The sequence below is a fragment of the Arvicola amphibius genome, chromosome 9 (genome assembly GCF_903992535.2).
Source record: "Arvicola amphibius chromosome 9, mArvAmp1.2, whole genome shotgun sequence".
NCBI classification, from domain to species: Eukaryota; Metazoa; Chordata; class Mammalia; order Rodentia; family Cricetidae; genus Arvicola; species Arvicola amphibius.
In genome coordinates, this window is record NC_052055.2 from 78,518,446 (window position 1) to 78,539,744 (window position 21,299).

The 21,299-nt window shown below is 39.9% G+C and overlaps 1 protein-coding gene across 1 annotated transcript in view; it reads right to left on the minus strand.

Moving 5' to 3' along the window:
• Pkhd1 (PKHD1 ciliary IPT domain containing fibrocystin/polyductin) overlaps window positions 1–21,299 on the minus strand; it is a 380,278-nt gene that overhangs the window by 269,251 nt on the left and 89,728 nt on the right. The window contains exon 21 of the mRNA XM_038343811.1: window positions 11,159–11,315. Coding sequence (XP_038199739.1) covers window positions 11,159–11,315 — 157 coding nt within the window. The remainder of the gene's footprint in view (window positions 1–11,158; window positions 11,316–21,299) is intronic.

The window sequence follows — 21,299 nt, forward strand, 5'->3', positions numbered from 1 at the left end:
GTCTGCCTATCTATTGAAAGCATGTCCTTTCTCACAGCCACGGATTATCTTTCATTTATGGCTAATCAAGTGTGTCTGGGACGGTTCTCTGGAAGTAAATAATGTAGGCCATTGTCAGATCAGAAAAAACATAACAGGCTTCAGAGGCAAGTGTCCCTCACATAAAAAAGCTTTTGTCTCTGATGTCCTGATACACAAATAGCAAATGAAATTGGTCATTGTCTGGGTGAATCCAGTAACATTGAGGGTACCAGGAAGGATGCCAGCTATAGAAAACTCACAACCAGCATTAACCTGTCTTCTCACTTAAGAAACTCAGTTATTAGTTCATTCATTCACTCAACAATTATCTGGGCATCTACTTTCCCAGAAGCCCATGGGTCCTTTCAGTTAGGATAAACATCACCAATTCTGGCTCCTGCTATCCTTAGCCTATAGCCTAGAACTGTATACTCTTCCTCAACTGTCGAATGAATAAAAAATTGATGTTATATTTATAAATAATTGGGGCTATGGAGATGCTTTGATGGGTAAAATAATCACTGTATAAGCATGAGTAATTGAGGTCAGACTCCCAGAACCCACATAAAGTCAGACATCTGCAAGCATTATTCCTTCTTTTCTTTTCTTATGTGTTTTTATTGAGCTATACATTTTTCTCCACTTCCCTCCATTCCTCCCCCCTCCCCTTCTACCCTCTCCCATGACTCAAATGCTCCCGATTTACTTAGGAGATTTTGTCTTTTTCACCTTCCTTTATATCTCCATGGTGGTCTTTCTTAGGGTACTTTTTGTTGTCTAGTTTCTCTAGAGCTGCTTTATGTCTAAAAACCACTTATTAGTGAATACATACATATTTGTCTTTCTAAGTCTGGCAACACAATAGTCTTATGGTAAAATGAAAGATGGAGACAAGTGAATCCCTGGAACCTTGTGGGCCAGGTAGCTTGGCCTATACAGCATCAAACGATGAGGAAACTATCTGTTTCAAACAAGATAGAAGACTAGGATCAACACCTGAGGTTGTTCTCTAACATCATATACATGCTACAGTGTATGCACACACACACACACACACACACACACACAAGTGTGGTAGAGAAAGTCAAGGGCTGGAGAAACCTTAAGTGGTAAAATGTTTGCCTAACAAGTAAGAGTATCTGAACTCAATCCCAAGAATACACATTAAAATAAAACATGGAGGGGGGAGGACCTTGGACTTCACACAGGGCAGGGAGCCCTGACTGCTCTTTGGACTGGAGAGGGAGGGGAAAGGGGAATGGGGGGAGGGGGAGGGAAATGGGAGGAGAGGAGGAGGTGAAAATAATAAATAATAATAAAATAATAATAATAATAATAATAAATAGAAGAAGAAAAAATAAAATAAAATAAAACAATAAAACTGACCACAGTGGTAAGTTTGTAAAGTCAGAACTGGGGAAGCAGAGACAGGCAAATCTCTAAGAGTTACTAAGCAGTTAGTCTAGCACTTTTGTGAGCTCCAAGCTTGTTAGAGACCCTGTCTCAAAACAAAACATTTGCCGGGCGGTGGTGGCGCATGCCTTTAATCCCAGCACTCGGGAGGCAGAGGCAAGCGGATCTCTGTGAGTTCGAGACCAGCCTGGTCTACAAGAGCTAGTTCCAGGATAGGCTCTAAAAAAGCTGCAGAGAAACCCTGTCTCGAAAAACCAAAAAAAAAAAAAAAAAAAAAAAAAAAAAAAAAAAAAAAAAAAAAAACATTTGTAGACAGAAGTTTCTTTCCTACCAGCAGCTCCCAAATAAACACATTAAGGCTTATATTAGTTACAAATGCTCAGATTAAAGCTCAGACTTATTAGTAACTAGCTCTTAAATTTTAAATTAACCCATATTCCTTATTTATGCTCTGCCACATGGCGGTACCTTTATTAGCATGGCATGTTCATCTCTTGTTCCTTCTGCATCTGGCTACCAACTCCAGACTCCTCCCTTCTTCCTCATGGCATTCTCCTAGTATGGCTCTCCTGCCTAATCTTATTCTGTTCAGCTACTTGCCAGTCAGCATCTCAGCTTCATTATTAAACCAAACATAAAAACATATATTCACACAATGTAAAGAAATATTCCACAGCAAACAACAATAAAAAGAGTGTGCCAAGCCTGAAGAATGACACTCAAAGTTGTCCTACACCCTACACACACACACATTTCCACATGTATAAGCACACATTCCAACAAGTATGCACATACACAAACACAAATTATGTCACGTTATCTGTAGATTATAAATTCTGTCAATAGCCCAGTTAGACTTACAGAAAGTATCTTTCCATAGTGAAAGTTACATCAACCTGTCACCAGGGAAAGATGCATAAAGACATCCAAGGTAAAAGAAAGTATGGGTAATTTTGAAAACTACCCAGGCTAATACTTTGTGGTACAGACTTCATCAAGCTTCCGCTCTGGACCACATGGAATGCTTGCTGGCAAATGCAGGCAGTACAATTTCCCTGTCCTTCACTACCCCTCATCCACAGGGCTACATACACTTCAATCCACTTCTCTCCCTACTAATAGGAAAGAGATGCTATTATACAGGGGCTAGCAGACTTATCAAACCCATTGAAAAATCTGTGACTGCCTCAGATTCAACCCAGAGTCCATCTTGCTGACCAAATTTCAGTGAATCAATTTACCATCTTCTATTTGAAGGGTGTTCTGGTGGTTTGAAAGAAAATGTCCCCCGAAGGCAATGGCACTTTGGGAGATGTAGCTTTGTTGGAGTAGATGCTGTCAAGGTGGGCTTTGGGGTCTCCTGTATTCTCATGCATATCCATACCCCCACCATGACAGTCCACTCTCTTGTTTCCTAAGATGTAGAACACTCAGCTACATACAGTGTATCTACCTGTGCACTGCCTTGTCTCACCATGATGATAAGGGACTGAATCTCTGAAAGTATTAGTTGCCACCCCAATGAAATGTTTTCCTATTTTAGAGTTGCCATGGTCATGGCGTCTCTTCACAGCATAGAAACCCTAAGACAAGTGGCCATATTCTGACTAACAAAGGAAGCAATTCAGTCTTCTTCACAGGCAATTTATAGCTAAATTATTTTGTTTACTAATTTGAAACAAATGTTGGCAGCTTCAGGTCTCATATTGACCAAGCATCCTGTTCCAGAAAGAAACCTTAATACGGAATATTTCACTAGGAGCAAAACTCCAGCCTGTCAACAGATCCACTTCCTTTTTATTTTTTGGAGGGGGTAGGTACAGAAAAACTAATAGTTTTATTATTTTAGACTGTTCAGCACATTTAAATTTATTACCTTGTTGAATATAAAATTTTGTAATGAATATTAGATATAGCATTTACACAGGAATACATTTCTAATAATGTAATTTGGGACCTTTTAAGCTGTATTGATACAGTTCCACTCTGTCATTCTGTCTGGCCTCAAACTCACAGAGATCTTCCTGCCTCTCTGTCTCTGCCTCTGCCTCCACAAGTCAGAGATTAAAGGTGTGTACCAGAGCACCTGAAACTTCACTATTTCTTTTTTTTTTCTTTTCTAAATAGACTTTTAGTGAGCTCTACATTTTTCTCTGCTCCCCTCCCTGCCTCTCCCCTCCACTTCCTTTTAACCAAAGCTGGTGTCTACAAATACTGCAGGCATAGAGAAATCTGTCAAGAAACTGCTAACAAGAAAGGCAACAAATGGCTTATCAGAGGAGCCCTCTTTATAGCATTTCCTGATCACTCTATGACAAAGTAGACCTGAAACCCCATCAGAATCCGAGGCTAGGTCAGTATCAATAAGAAGCAACAAAGTATACAGTTCCCTGGAGAGAAGCTTAGTCTTGACTATGAACTTAATTGAACTGAAGTTAAGTAGAACTCAGGGTGTGCTTATGAGGACATTGCCAGGAGAACTAGATCCTGAGGACTCTGACCTAATCAATGGATTGATCCTTTGACAGATTCACATCCCTGGGAGGTGGTGAGAGACAGAAAGAAGGACCTCATGGGAGGCTTTAGGTCACTAGAGGAATATATTAGAGACGATCAGGCCCTGGCCTCTTCTCCATTCTCTGCCTCATGTCCCCCATTTGAGTTGCTCTACTCTGTCATCTTCCCCCTTAGCACAACAGACAAACTTATCACACTGTGATACAAAATTATTTCTTCATTTGTATTGTGTCTCAGGTACCAGCAAAAGCTAACACATCAGGGGAAAAAATGACAAGCTGGGTTCAGCACCTAATGGTGCACCCTAAAATCCTCAGAACCTTTCCAAAGATGAAGAAATTTGACAACGGGTTCAATGGTGAGTTGAGAAATGGCACTGCAGTCATAAACTGTCAGCAGCTGTGGTGACGAGGACAAGATCTGCACAAAACAAGCCAGTCAAAATCCAGCATGGGATGGGGAGGGCCCCAAGCCTCCACCCCAACTGAGGAGCTATTGCTGATTGATGGTCACTGGGGGAAGAAAACTCATTTGCTTAGGAATCAGCCATGTTTCATTGGCTCCACCTCACATGGGCTGCACTCTTTGGACTCAGTCAGTTATTTTTCAAAATGGGGATGATGTGGGGAGAGGGAATGGAGTAGAACTTGGATCCGGAAGCAATTGTGGGGAGTAGAGGATGCTGAATATAATCAAAACGTGTTATGGGCATGTATGAAATCTCAAATAATAAATAAAACATTGCACTGTTTAAAATAAGTGATGCTTCCACTCAAAAAAAACAGCAATAATCATGTTTATACTACAAAAGTCCTGATTATAATAGATCCAAAAGATCTGAGTCTCCTTAAAACTGAACTAGAAACAACTTTAAAGGAAATGAGCCCATATTCCACGTTGCACCAGAAAAGCCATATGATCCTGAGCAACTAGGAGAAGGGAGGCAGGCAGATGAGGATTCTTCTGTTTCCACCTCCTGTCTCTTCTTCCCTTGCAAAGGAAAGGAAAACACTTCAGTGTGCATCCTGAAGATAACAGGGGCAAAAGCAATCCAAGGCCTTTATTATCCAGCTAATTCTTTCCGTAATCCAGTTTGCTTTATATATAGAAGCAGCTGCTATCTGTAAATCAAATTTTAACTTCGGTCTGATTCTCAGCCATCTCCTCTGTTATCGCTATTAGTCCAAAAGGAACAACGAATGTTAATTAAGTTCTTATTCTGGACCAGGCTCTGTCAAAAACTAATGGCTTTAAAAATATTTCCTCATTTAACTCAAAACATCCCTTTGACTGAGGAGTGCATAGTAATACTGCCTCGTAACCATCCCAAGAGCTTGCTCTTGCTATTGCTGTGACTTCTGAAGTCATTACAATCTGGTACTGCCCCAGGAAGGAGAACCCTGAGGCTTATAAGGGTTCAGTTTAGCCAAGGTCACAGAGATGGTAGATGCCGAGGCCTAGATCTAACTCGGTTCCTTCTGGCTTGAAAGTCTGCCAAGCATTTAACTGTCGTGGTATACACCAGTAGACCAAGAAATAGAAAATCGCATTAAGGGCAAGCAATGTATTACTAAGCAGCAATGGAAATTGGAAGCAAGCTTCTGGTAAAAAGGTTTTAAAGAAATGGCATTGTGAGACATAAGAAAGTACAAAATGTCATTCTTATATGTATTTTAGTGTAGAATATGATGTTTTAATTACTTATTTGCATGTGCACACTTATATACACACACATATTTATATATACATACACACACTGGATACTCAAATTAATATATTCACCAGCTAGCATTTATCATAGTTTTTGTGCCTGTATGTATGAGAGAGACACAGAGAGGCACCTAAAATATAAAGGCTCTGCACCATGAGGATGGCCTATCCTCCCTTAATTAAGTCTTAATTATTATCTCTCAGCCAGTTAATATCAAGCTGCTTGACCACCAGATGAGAAAGAGATTTATTGCCTCATTCAGGAAATATAAATGTTTCCTCAACTGTAGAAGATCTTGACTGGGATGCATAATTCTTTGAAATAGGAGAACTTTCCTTCTTTGTTTTTATTGCTCCTCATAATCACTTGGAATAAAAATGATCAGTTTTAATTCAGAAATGCCTTTAGCTATTGAGCATCTTAACATAGAAGCACAAAAGGTATAATTAATGAAATGAAGGCAAGATGCCTGTTTCCACCCCCATCTCATTAGTAATAAGTGATTAATTCTCTTTGGTGATTAACAGTATCCCTAATAACTAAAAGAAAAATGGGGGTTGGGCATTATATGTGGCTGATAGTACTGGATTGGCATGTATGAAGCTCGGGGTTCCATCCCCAGCACATCACTGTGTGGTCAACCTATAATCCCAGCAATAGGAACTAGATGCAGAAGGATCGTAGGTTCAAAGTCCTCTTCAGCTACAAGGATTTTAAACCCATCTTTAGTTAGGGACTCTGCTTCAAAAATACAAAAACAGGAGAAGGAGAGAAGAAGAGAAGTAGAGACGGTTCCTCACAAGTTAAAGTTTTGTATCTTCTACTTAGAATAAAATAATGCTGAAGAGAGACTGCAAAATAGCTCAACAAGTAAATGTGTTTGCACTCCAGAATAAAACAAAGTAGATATATCTTGATTTCTTTATCATGATCACAAAAATCCAGCTTATATCAATACAACTTAAGAATAATTAAAAGGACAGGTATGTATCACTGAAGCAATTAAAGAGACTGAAAACAAATTAATTGGGAAAGATAATATTCAAGAAATCAGAAATTATTTTAATATACGCAACAGATTTCACCCAGACCTTGAACTGTAGACCATTTGCTTGCTCGTTCATGCAACAATCACCTTGCAGCTTTTGATCCCCATCATTTGTTCCACACTGTTCTACATCTTGACTAGACAACAGCCAACAAATGCATAATTTTTTTTGATTGGGGATTATTCTCTGAGAAAGGGACACACTTTATAGCAACAACTAAGTTTAAAATATGACCTGTGATAATAAAATTATGAAGGAAAACCAAACCAACACAGAGAATAATAAGAGGAGTGATGTGGAATTTCATTCTGTATGCTGTGAATATGTTTTGTTACCATTGGTTAACAAAGAAGTCACTTTGGCCTATTGCAGGACAGAATATAGGAAGGCAGGAAAACTAAACTGAATGCAGGGAGAGAGAGGTCTGAGTCAGACAGACACCATGTAGCTGCCAAAGAAGAAAGATGCCAAAACCTTATTGGTAAGCCACAGCCTCATACGCAGATTAATAGAAATGAATTAATTTAAAATATAAGAGCTAATTAGGAAAACACCTGAGCCACTGGCCAAACATGTTGTACTTAATACATTTTTTTGTGTGATAATTCAGGTCTGAGTAGCCAGGAAATGAAATTACAGTCTCTAGTTACAGAGGGGGTAGTTGCAATTTTGGAAAAGATGTCCTGTAAGCCCTTTCTGATAAACTGATATTGTCTCAGAGAGCATATAAACACAATGAGCAAGCTACATGAACCTGGAGAACAAATATTGCAGACAAAGGACATCAAGGGCCAAGGTCAGGTAGTGTCACCGAAGTGCTTAGCTGTAGTGAGTAAGGATGACGAGATCAAAGAATAAATTTAAAGTTAAAGAAGGACCCTGGGTTTCAGTCTTGGTGAGGTGTAAAGTCATTAGAGGACTCTGAAGAGAGAAGCAACAAGGGGCTGTGATAGTTTAGAAGGCATGAGCTAACACTGATAGGGCACACCTTAGCATACAGAACTCAAGGCAAATTGCAATGACTTCAGTACAAGGAATCTTATTTTCTATTCAAACAGGTGATTTCTGCATAGAGTGAGGAAAAAACTCATGAGCTCCCAGCCCCAGCTCAGGAGCTAGAGAATGCTGTTAGCTGCTGGGGGAGGACTCTCAGTTTTCTCCAGGGTTATAGCCACAGGTAGGTCAACCATGCTCCAGTGGATGGTCCCACACCCATGTACAGATGGGCTTATTCAAACAGAAAGTTGGGAGGGGTTATGGTTAAGAGAGTAGATCCAGAAGGAGTTAAAACAAGGAGTTGGGGATAAGAATGATGACAATGCATTGCAAGCATATATGAAATTCTCAAAGAATGAATAATATATTACATTTTTTTGAAGTGGCCAGTTCAATATTGCCACAGCAACTCCAGAGTCATCAGGTCCTGAGCTCATTTCACGTTCCTTCTTCCTTATCCTTACCAAATCACCAAATGATCTTATACAGTGGCTGATGAAGCTGTCATATTTACATAACAGGAAGTGAGGAAGAAATGAAGTACAAGCATGTACTACTGCATCAGCTCTACTTTAAGAAACTTCTTATACATGTAAATTTCTTCTTAGACCTCACTGGCCAGGTGTTAGCACGTGACTATGCTCAACTCCAAAGGAAGCTCGAACATACAACATTTTAGCATCTTGCTGTTTACAAATTGGGATTCTGCTAAAAAGAAACACACACACACACACACACACACACACACAAAGCTAGAAGCATTGGGGAAAACTTAGTGGCAATGTTTAGCAATTCAGATCTAAAATTACAGCGATCGGGAATAAAATGATTCTGATGTAAGTGTATGTACAAACACCAAGTGAGGCTTGAGACAGCAGGAATCACTGACGGTTATGGTAAAACAAAGCATGAAATCTATCAATAGGTTCACTACCAGAAACATGCAATTTCAGTAAGTAAGGTAGGGAAGTCCCTCCAACTTTGATTCTCCATGTGATCCAAACACAAGTCTGGAATAAATGACATGCTTTCTTTTAGGCTTGTGGATTATATGTGTGAGAATGTGTGGACATGTTTATGTAGAGGTCGACCTTGGTTGCTATTCTCAGAAATGCTATGTGGCTTCATTTGAGATCGGGTGGCTCCTGCCCTAGTGCTCACCAATTAGGCTATACTGGCTGACCAGTGAGCCCCAGGGATCTCCCTGTGTGCGCCTCCCTGGCACTGGGCTTACAAGTGCATGTCAGTATACCTGATATTTTCATGTGACTTCTGGAATGGAACCTGGGTTCTTATTTCCTGCACAGCAGATATTTTACTGACTTGTATTACTTAACACACCTCGAAAAATGGCATGTTCTGAATCCTCTCCACAGGTCAACTCTAATAACTACTCACTCCACACTATACATCACTGCTTGTATCTATCAACTGCTTTAGCTAAAACTAGAAACTTCAATCTTTCGTATTTACTCCCCTAGTTATTTTCTGTTCCATAATATTGCTGCCATTGATGGTTCTCTTCACTTTTTCTGGCATCTGAGAGAATTCCTAGGCCACTTAATAATCATTCAAAAATTACCTGTTGAGCAAAATTTGGTCTTTGTCTTTTCATTGTTTTCCTTATTTCTAGATCTACAATTTGTGTCTCTAAGATAAAAATCTCAGCTTCTCTGGAGGCAACTCCCTTCCCTGAAAAGAACTCTTGTAAGCTAAGTGTCCAAAGGCTGATATCCACTTCTTGTTCTTCCGTTCCCCAGAATGAGAATGTCCTCCCAAATGCCGCTCATCGATTCTACACAACTCAAGAGTGAAATATTGTCTAATCTAAAACAATCATGGAAACCGTCAGTGAGGGGAAAGTGGGTGGGTTACTTGCATCTCTGAACTCATAGAGAAAAGCTGTAAACTTGCTGCACAGGGTCTTTCCTTTCTCCTGCCCTTTGATGCCCATCTGATGCCTCTTCCTTCATATCTCATTTTTTCAACACTATTGCTTGGTTAAACATTATTAAGAAACAAGCATATATCCAGAGACCAGACTTATAAATCCAAGACTTGAGTAGAAAAGGTTCTTCCAAATGCTTGTGTTAACAAAAGGTCAAGGCCCTTGAGAAGATGCAGGGTACCTCATCCTCTGGCATAATTCAGATTCTGTGGGAATGGTGTCTATTTAAAGCTTAGCAAGGAAAACTTCTGAGATGCAGTTCTAAATCTCTAATTTTACTTTGTCATTGCTAGTCTTCAGGATATACTGATTTATTGACATTCCTTAACTACTAAGTCATTTACATACACACACATACATATCCCTATAGCCACTAAGCCACATATATACATACAATACATTAAACTACATTACATATATACATACATAATACTTCCATAGCCACAAAGCTACATACCTACATTTAATTACACACACACACACACACACACACACACACACACACACACCATAGACACTAGGTCACATACATAATATTCCCCATAGTCACTAAGCCACATACATACATGCATACATAACCCAATAGCCACTGATCTACATACATGCATGCATACTACATTCATACTTGTATACACATAGAAAGAAAGAAAGAAAGAAAGAAAGAAAGAAAGAAAGAAAGAAAGAAAGAAAGAAAAAGTACTTTAGCTAATCCTCTTCCAAATGTTTGGGTGTGTAGATAAGCTCTTACTGTAACGAGAGTGCATACACGCATTGTTCACGGCATCTATAGTAGCTACTGGCGTCAAGTTTTAGAGGCGTCCATAACTAAGCATTTCTCCCACACAATTTCCATCTGACAATGAGCAAAGGTACTTTCATAGCTACTTCTTATAATCAGCCCATGAAGTAGGAAGTGTGATTTATTATCATTTCACAGATACAAAAATAAATGCACAAAGAGATGAAGTGACTAACTTAGCCACATGGTAGATGAGTTGAAATCTGAATTCTCAGGCTCTTCCAACTTCCTATACCCTAGAGCTATGTGGATGGTTTTGCACTAAGGAAGCCTATTTATATGACTTTCCATGGGACCAAGAAGACAAAACCACAACAGGGTAAACGCAGGAAGACATTGCTTTCTTGGCAGAGGATTTCAAAGGCAGCAACATTAACCAATTTCAAGGCATTTTGCTATATTGTAGGGTTTGCCCTGGATAAGCATGACTACAAAGGGCTGGGGCAAGGCGGCTGCTCCTGGAGAACACTATTAACTTTCTTGTTTTTGAAAAAAATAAAATAATTAAGCTCTGAGCCTTAAAAGAGCGGAAAAGAACAGCCTTTTACTTTGAACTCCTCCGACCATCTCTTACTTTTCATTTTAAAAGACGTTTCAATCTGGTTTCAAAATAAACTGTCAATCAAACGCTGAAAGTTCACCAGAATCTTCCTCTCCCTTCCCACTCCCTCCTAGTGACCACGGGCGGTTCAAACTCCACAGACCTCTAAGGTGCAGCAAATTCAGGAGGCTTGTGTTCGCATCCAGCAGGAGCAGCTGGCCGGTCTCCACCGTGACGCTGTCGCCATCTTGTGGCACTCTATGGGGAAACCAACTGTGAGGCCTGGACCACCTCCGACAGAATCGGAAGGAAAAGTTGCCCTGGAAGAGAGAATGATTCAGCTTGTTTCTGAAGCAGGATGGCACAGTGAGCAATGGAAAATGGCAAATGCTCCGGGAAAAATTAGTCGCCCTCTTTTCCATAGACAACTAACCCAAACAGAAGAAAAATATGAAAGGAGAAGCTACACCTCTGTGCTCAGCTCCTAATTTTTTATCTGCTTTTTTTTTCTTGGCGCAGACTCTCTTGAACCTAACAGGCAGAGCTGTTTCCATGCCTTACTTTTACAGACCTGATTGAATCTTGTACAAAAAAGTCATGAATAGCCTGGACTAGAGAGAATTAAAATGTTCTCCTTGATAGGTGGCATTTTTCTTGATGTAGTTGGTATAATTGTTCACCGACTCTGCCACCAAATGTCCCTGTTTCATGGGAACGTTCCTCTTCTGGAGGGTGCAGGTCTACCATTCTGCATGGCCCTGTCCTATCAGAAAGCAAGTTGTGTTGAACAAAGCCGAGGCCAGCACCAGTGAGAGGCAGGCTGACTTCAGATGACAAATGAATAGCCCAGTGGTTTACTTGAAGGGCAGAGGGCAGGACTGAGAAGAGTCAGCCTCTCATCTCCTGAGTTCTACTCACAGGACTTCCAGTTTTCCTGTTCCTTCGTGGTCATTCTAAAGCCACAGGCTTTAAAGAGCAGAGACATAAAAGTCACAGCACATGTGAGACTCAGCACGTGTCTTATGAAGTTCTCAAGCTAGCAGGAAGGGAAATATTTAAACATCAGGATAGGAAATATGGTTTCCCCAAGGAAAAGCATCAACAGAACTGTCAATACTGACACTCCAACCAAATGTCTGAAGTGTCCACACATATGTACCAGAGAAGTCCCCTCGTGAAAGGTTGTAGGCAGATGGGAGGCGTCATTAAGAAGGGAGCCTTGCTTTGGGGACCCTACCCCTCATACTGGGTCACCTCACGCAGCCTTAATACACGGGGAGGTGCTTAGTCTTACTGCAACTTGATATGCCCTGTTTTGTTGATACTCATGGGGGACCCGCCCTTTCCTAAACAAAAATGCAGAAGCAGTGGATGGAGGGGGGAGATGGGAACAGAGGGGCGGGAGGGACTGGGAGAAGAGGAGGGAGAAAATGTACAGCCCAGATATAAAGCACATAATTAAATATGTATTTTTTAAATTACTGTTAGTAACAGCCTTATCTGTTTATGTGTCTTAATTTCTAGGAAAAAGCTTGGAAGTGAAGGGAAAATTTTAAATGAAAATAAAAGATTAATTTACTGTGTCAATAAGAAGAAAAGACAAAAATGTAGGGGGCCCTGAACCACATCAAGAACTCCTCGCAATGGACATTTCCAAGTCCAGCTGAGTGGACAAAGGGGCACCGTGTCCACTGTGTACACACCACAGCTCCCAGTGTCACTAAGACAAATGAGGAGGTGTTGGAGAAGTGGGAAAGGAAAGTAGGGTTTTTTGTTTGCTTGTTTTCTTTTCCTTTTTGTTTATATTTTTTTTAATTTTGGGGGGAACATTATAAGTGTGAGGGGCAGATATGGAGGAACTGGGCAATGAGCAGGACTGGAATGCATGATGTGACTTTCCCAAGGGATCACCAAAAACATGTTTTAAAAAAACAGAAAGGAGTACATATTTGTAATGCTAATAATTATAGTCACATAGAGAATTGTGTCCTGGAGTATTTCTGAGAGACAAAATAGAAAATGTTGTTTCTAGAAATGTCTAGAAATGGAAGTCTATTTTCTGATCTTCCTAAGTCAATAGTCTCAAGATGCAGACCTAACCTAATCACCATGGGGCTTAGGGATTGGCTAAGCATGGCTTTTCAGTTTTTACATCTACAAATTTAAGGAGTGTGTGTGTGTGCGCACTCGTGCATGCATGTGTGCTACAGCAATTAAAAATGGAGTGTGCTTGAGCATCATTGGAGGCCTCAAGAGCTACATCACCATGGTGACTGTCCATGGTCTCAAAGAATGAGTTAAGTCTGCCTTTCCAGCTGATCTTACCATAGAGCTAACTCTAGTGAAGTAAAACCAAAATAAAGGTACTTGGGTTTGAACCTAGACCCTTCCAGAGATTTCTGGAGCCTTCGGGAGCCTTCTACATGCTGGGCAAGTGTTCTACCATTGAGCGCTATCTATAGCCCTGTCTTTACATTTATTTATGAAATTTTGAAATGTGTTCTTACCAAGTTACCTAGGCTGACCTGGAACTTATGATTCTACTGAATATGTCTCCTATAAAGAAGAAGAAGAAGAAGAAGAAGAAGAAGAAGAAGAAGAAGAAGAAGAGGAAGAGGAAGAGGAAGAGGAAGAGGAAGAGGAAGAGGAAGAGGAAGAGGAAGAGGAAGAGGAAGAGGAAGAGGAAGAGGAAGAAGAAGAAGAAGAAGAAGAAGAAGAAGAAGAAGAAGAAGAAGAAGAAGAAGAAGAAGAAGAAGAAGAAGAAGAAAACTACAGCTAAGATTCCAAGCTTATACCGCCAGCCTGTATTCCTTTATTTCACTCATGTTAATACAAGAAACAGAAAGGAAAGCAAGCAGGAGGAGACTGAAGGGGGAAAATGGTGGAGGAAAACTGTAAAGACGGATACGGCTATACCAGCTATAAAACTGGATGGACCGGGTTATCTGCATGTCATCAAGTCCTCACTGAATCAACTGGGAAGGTTTGGATACTTGGGCCAGAGACAGAGCAGTTGTAGCAAATTCCCTTCCTTCTACTTTACAGGTGATGTTTCAAACTATTTCTCAGCTCAACACTTAATAAAATACAGACTCCTGCTCGGTGCCACCACAGATCTAGGGAATCAAAAGTACAGGGGATAGAGTAGAGGCACTTGTCACTCAGATGGCAATCTGGCTTCAGAGTCCGTGGGGCTAATCAAGGCAAAGGCCAAAGGCAAAGACATAGATCTCAAAAAAATGACCCATGTAATTTCCACCTGAACAACACTCAAGCTGAGGATCAAGGTCACCCAACATAACTAAGTTAGGAAGAGTGGTGTGGGTGAACTCGAGGGCATATGAAGACATATATTAATCTTGTGCGTAGATCCATAGCCCAGCCACAGAACTACAAAGGAACTGAAAGCTCGTGACACTCAGTAAGAATATCTGGATCAACTAGACATTAATTAGGTACTTAAGGGCATCAAAGGAAAACAATTCCATGGTGTCTTCCATTGATTGGAGAACATTTTTAAATTGCTACAATTAGCCCTGTTAACTGTTATCCAACTTGGAGTGAGCCAGGTCTGGCCTGGCAGTCTTTCTGAAACTATTCCAGTCAGTCCCAGCCAGTAGAAGATGCATAAATTGTTATCTTCATTTTGAGACTGAGGAAATGGAGGTTCAAATATTTTCAGCATAGTAAGGAGACTGGGGTGATGTGAAGCAAAGGCCCACTGGCATCATTTACTCCTGGGTCCTCCTGGGATGCTCTTCCTAAAATATCGCGTGGCTCACCCCATTTTTATGTTGATGTCTTTGTATATTCCCCTTTCCTATAACTATATCTTTCAAAACTCAATTTCAGAGGATCCTTCTCTCTACCATTCCAGCAGGATATCATAGAACTCATTCTACATTTATTTATCATTTCTTGAACTTATTCAAATGAGGCAGAAGATTTATTTTTGGTCATTATTATGCTGCATTCTACCTAAAAATCTGCCCCACTATTAATTGTTTCATAACTCATTAAATTACTATTCCTTATACTAATTTAATGCAGGATTTATAAATATTACACATACTCACATAGACATAGATACACATAAACACATACTACACTCACTACACACCAGTACACACACATACACTATACACATACACACAAACACATACATGCAAACACACACACACACACAAGCTCATATCTAATACAGTGTATGAAAAATAGGTGCCTGAACCTAAATTATCAAAAATACTGCATTTTTTCAACCAACTGGGTTCAGTCTATACCCTTTTGCATGCCTTTTCCTGTTGTGTAGCTCTATTTGGAGACAGGCTCTATGTTAAAAAGGAAATTCTCCCTATGATATCCTGATCCAATTTTATTTCTTTCCCTTTGCATTTCTCTGTTAAATGTGATGGATAGCAAAAGAATATTAGTGTTAACTTTTCAGCTTCAAGTAGCTAGAAGCCCAAAATTCTCGTTACCAGAGTAAAGGCATAGAGAATTATAGACAATCATATTGACAATTTGTGCTTTTGTCTAAAACAAGGACTAAGTACTCAAATGTCAAAAAAATGAGTGTGACCTTAACTATTTAACAGGTACTTGGGGAAGAAGAGAAACAATATATGCCCATGGTTACAAAATTTCAGTGCAATTGTGCTGATAAGTTTGCTGCCATAATAACTGCAGTTTTCCATTTTTACAGTTGACAGTGTTGGTAGGATCTCTCCCAATATAAGACTCTCAGGGTCCTATGGACAAGTGGGTATGGCTCACCTTTCAATATAGTCATCTTCTAACCCACCACTCTTTGAGCCAATTAAGAAAACAATTCTGACAGAATTAACACAGGGATCTTTGTCAATACACATGAAATCCTTCCATTGACCACAATAGGATGTTTCTAGTTCCCATGATGCTGTCTGTCACCGTCATAAGATATGGGTCAATGGAGGTTTCACTTCCACCTAAGATAAGTTCTTTCCTCTATGGCTTCCAGGATACTCATACTTCAACTTCAGTTTTCTTCCTGGCAATAGATAAATCTGTCACTTCTATTACGCAGATGAAATAAATTATTTCCTTACAATTGTAGTGCAAGAATTATACAGGATAGAACATGCCTTCAAATGTTTTCCAGCCCCATATATCCAACCTTAAATGAACAACAACAAAAAAAAAAAACTAAATAAGTAAATAAAAGCAAAAAGTTCCCCGCCTCAGCTAGGAAGCTGGTGCAATTTGTTTTCTTCTTGGTGCACGTCAGCACTTCTCTGAACTCCTGGGTAAGTGCAATGTCTGCAAATCTTCCTTGTCACCTTAAATGGACTCTCAACTCCACGAGAGCTCGCCTGAAAGAAGTCATTGATCAGCAAGATGGAACATCGGGGGGAGGAAGGGTCTATTTGAAGGCATGAACTGAGCTAGGGTGACAGAGGAGGTGGGGCAAGGGACCTCTGTGGTCACAGCTGCCTGACCAAAGCAAGGAAGAGAATTCCTGAAGCCTTAACAGAAAAAGGTCTTGCATGGCATGTAAGTTTTGGATGTGGAAAAGAAAACCCTGTGATAGTCAATAATTTTCCTCTACCCTTTACCCCCTGCCTTATTCTCTCTAAAGCCCTTATCACCATATAGTGCATTGCACATATACTCATACTCAAGCCTGACCCTGGCAGACAGGGAAGCTTCATAACTGCTTCTGAGCTTTTGTTATAGCACCAGGACCCACAAGCCATAAAGCCTGGCATACCATGAGTAGCCAAAGACAAAATAGCTTTTAAAGAAATGAATGGCCATTTCTCCTTTGGGTTTGTAATAACTATACTGCAATGTAAAATATTTTAATAATCACAATAATTTAATAAGATGAAAACTTTGGGTTCTATCAAGAGTTTCTTTACAAAGAAGTATTTTTAATTATTATGAAACTAAATTTATTTGCCTTTCTGTCTGATATATCATTCATCATTCTACATGGAAATCCTTTTTTGAAGCTGACATAAATACCACTCATAGATTCTTAATTAATGGGTTGTATACCTACATGCTTCCTAATTAACTGAGACTTTGTATTATGTACTGTTTCCCACTTTTCATTGTTTTGTTTGTTTTGCTTTTTCTACCTAAATATATGATTATCTTCACACATAATAATTACAGTCCTAGAATCATTTTACTGTGCCAACAGTCACATTATATAGCTAAGTAATATTAAAAGTGTTGGCCAATGAAAATTCCAAACATTTTGTGAGCTCATCAGAAGATAGTTTTCCAAAATTCATGGCCTCCTTCCTGTTTTTCATGTGCTCACATTGTCATGGGGGAAAAAAAGGAGAAATGCCAAGATAGCTAAATTATTACTGATTCAAAACCGGAAAACACAGATGAGGGTGCAAGGAGCTCAGGAGAACTCTCAGTGGCAGCCTTGTAGGTGAAATTTCCTAAAATTGTTGCCTTTCTTTTTTTTTTTTTTTCGAGCTTGGCACTGAAAATAAATGTACACAGTCTAAAATAACTTCAGGTGGTTGTGAAACAAAAGAACACTCATTGCAGAAAAGCCAACCATTTGCCGCTTCCAAGATTACCAATGGAGCCTCGACCTATAATCTATTAACTCTTTGGAGAACACAAAGCAAATTAAATTTGTGTGGCGTAATTTACGTTTCCCAGAGTCCCTCTAGCCCTTGATCTTCTTCTTTACTCAGTATTTATCCATCCTCCACAATCGGAAAATAGCATGGTAAAACCTGCTGTCCGCCAGCACTTTAACCACTCAGAGAAATGCCAAAAGAATCTCTTGCCATAGACATCCAATCTACTCCTTTCCTTTCACAGAAAACTGGAGATCTATTTTTTTTTACCTCTTTTATTGGTTGTACTAACTCTCAAAATTTATTGCTACCAGCTCAATAGTTCACATATCTTAGTTACTAACATTATGGGTTTCTGAGGACTATCACAGTCTACAAGCAAAATAAATTCCCAGAGCCTCATCCCCTCCACCTGAATCATCATATTTATTCTAAGAATGCATCTTCCAAACTCTAAATCTGAGGATCATTTCACTTCCTGGCAATTGAGTGCCTCTAATGTCCCAGGCATGGCACTATGCATTTTACTCTTAGGGTCATTAATCTTCAAAACAAAATGGACAAACAAAAATACAGGGAGATATTACCTTCTCCACTTAATGTTTAGTCTCAAAAAATAATAACAACAATAATAGGGCTAAGATTTACTGAGTTCACTCGGCAGGTGTTATCTTGCTTAATAAGCATAGGCTCCCTATAGACTCCTTGTCTACTACTCCAGAATGATAGATCCCTACATCCAACAAATATTTATTGGGCACACACTACACCTCAGGCATCGGTCTAAGCACAAAGCACAGAAAACCCCTGATGGCATGGAGCTTACTTTCTAGCAAGATCACAGATAAATATATAAAATAAATAGTTTGCCCTGAAAGAAACAAAAGAGCAAGGCAAAGTGGATCAGAAATGTCAGGGGGTGGCAGGAACTCTTGACATTGAGTGACTGGCTACATAACTCCGATAAGAGGCTGAAGTAGAAACACTGAGTGTGAGCCCAAGGCTAATGGAGTGGGGAGAGACCCTGAAGAATGGACTTGTCTAGAGTGCAGCAAGGACAGGTAGGGTCTCAGGACCTCAAGGGAGGGGGGGTGGCACAGAGTGTTCCTGCTGCTGCAGTGGAAAACACCGAGAAAGGAACTAGGAGATGTCAAATTTTCATATGCCATAGAAGAATACCATGAAATAGTCAGTAGTACATAACAGTGTTCAAACCACAGTCCTAATGTAGCCTATTCGGTTTGATATTGATGCAGCACATTGGCTATTCACTCATGATATTTACGGCTCTTGCCTGGTCACAACAGGGATAATAAGACCCGCAAAATCTAAAACATTTGTCATATAAATATTTTAGGTTTGGTGGATTACTCAAAGACTGTAATTCCTACTATTGGGATGATACTTAAAATGAGCTCATTCTAGCATACATATACTCCAGCAGTATTGAATTACATCAAAACAAAGCTTTCTATAGATAAATATAAGTAATTGCAGCTAAGCTAATAAAGAATTTTAGGATCGCGAATAAAAATCGCCAAGTAAGGAATATATCGTTAAGTGCCAGAAATTAGTTTAATTCTTATTTTCTAGTAAGTAAGTGATGAGCTAAGTCTTGGGAAGTCACACGCAGGTAAGTGGAAAGGTAAAGCGGTATGTGTATGTTTGAATTTGTGTACGCATGTGCATGTGTTTGCATTCTCACACACAGAGTCAAAGCTGAAGATTGACAGATACACGCTAGCCTTTTTCACAGAGCTGACACACTGCCATTTAACCAGCGAGCGTGCAGCACATGTTTCTGCTTGCAGTCACTAGTAAGAGACAAGGTTAACATTTTAAGTGATGGACTACAACATGTTATTTCCCCATGCAATAGACCCGTGACTGCACTGCCTTCGAAAACACTTAATTTCCGTGATTGAATACACAGGAGCACACTTTCCCTGCTATGAGGCTTTGACAGCTTCTCAGTTCCGTACACCAGAGGAAGCATTTTTTTCCTCCTTTTCATTTTTGTGTCCCCTTTGTACCTGAAGGGAAGCAAATGAATGTGTCACAGCGAAGAGAAGAAGGAAGAAGCCCAAGGAATGAAACCCTGTTCGCAGGCTTCAGTGTCTCTGATCGCAGAAGTGGTCGCTGCCAGCTGCTCTAACTGCTTCCAATGTTTCGGCTACCGTTTTTGTACATTAGAAATACTGATCTCCTCAAGGGCGAAAGAAGAAATTCAGAAATAAACAAAAGTTGATTGCCCATGCCTCCTAAGCTAAAGGAAGGGCTGCAGTGAGCAATCAGTTAAGAGAGTGGGCAAGGCTCTGATTAACACAAACAAACTGGACTAAAGGCACTGTAGAAGTCCTTACATTTTGATCAGAAGCAGGCATGGCTAAGTCTTCTAGAGTGCCCCAGGTTTTAAGAAATATTGATCACAATGTTGGATAGACATCCAAAATTTCAGATGACTTCATGTGATGAATTCCTTCAGGACCATCTCAGTCCTGAGTTTCTTAAAGGAAAAAGAGAGGCAAAAGAGTCTCAGAAAACTCCCCAGAAGCAAAAAATAACCCAGACTGGGTCCATTCCTTAGACACAATGAAATATGTGGGAACAAGAAAACATTAACAGATAACAGCAACACCAGCAGGAGAAAAACGATCCCACAAAGGAGGCTAAATCTAGGGATCTCCTCAAACATACCACCTATATTCTCAGAAATTCAACACAGCCCAAGACCAGCTACTACACTGTGTGTGTGTGTGTGTGTGTGTGTGTGTGTGTGCACGCGCGTGCGCGCGCGCGCGCGCGTGTACACCTTAGCCATTAGGGAAGACTTAAATTAAAACCACATTGAGCAGCTGTGGAGACAGCTTAATTGGCTAAGTGCTTGCTATACAAGCATGAGGATGAACTGAGTTTAATCCTCAGAACCGACATAAAAATCTAGTCATGGTATCTTGCAGCTATAATTTCACTGCTGTGAAGGTAGAGACGGGAGCATCCCAGGGGTTTATTGACCAGCCAGTTTAACCGTATTGGCAAGCCCCAGGGTCAGAGAAACTCTGACTCAAAAAATAAGATGGAGAGCAATAAAGGAAGGCACATAAACATCACACAGGCACACACACACACACACACACACACACACACACAATTCTGATTACACTGACATTCCATTTCCCAAATCAGAATGACAATCATCAAGATCCCAATGACCACAGGCAGTGGCAAGGATATTAGGAAAGAAGAACACTTGTTTTCTACTGGCAGGAATGAAAACAACTCATAACGAAATTATGGAAATCAGTGTGGAGGGTTGGTTCCCCTGGAAACTAGTAACCGAATTACCATATTGTCCAACCCTACTTTTGACTGTTTGAATGAAAGAAGGTTGAGTCGGCATTTATCAGAGATGCGTGCACACCCATGTTTATCGCAACACTATCCACAAAGGCCAAGTTACAGAATGAGTCTAGATACCAATTAACAGATAAATAGAGAAAATGCAGATATATACAATGTGTAGAAAGAAAGAAAACAAAACAACATGTCATTTTGGAGACAATGGATTGAACTAAAGATTAGTATGTTAAGCAAAAGAAACCAAAATCAGAACAATAAATACCATATTTTTCTCTCATATGTGGAATCTATATTATGTGTATGTGTTTATAACCACACACACACATACCTTAACTCTATAACATGTGTGTTTGTGTG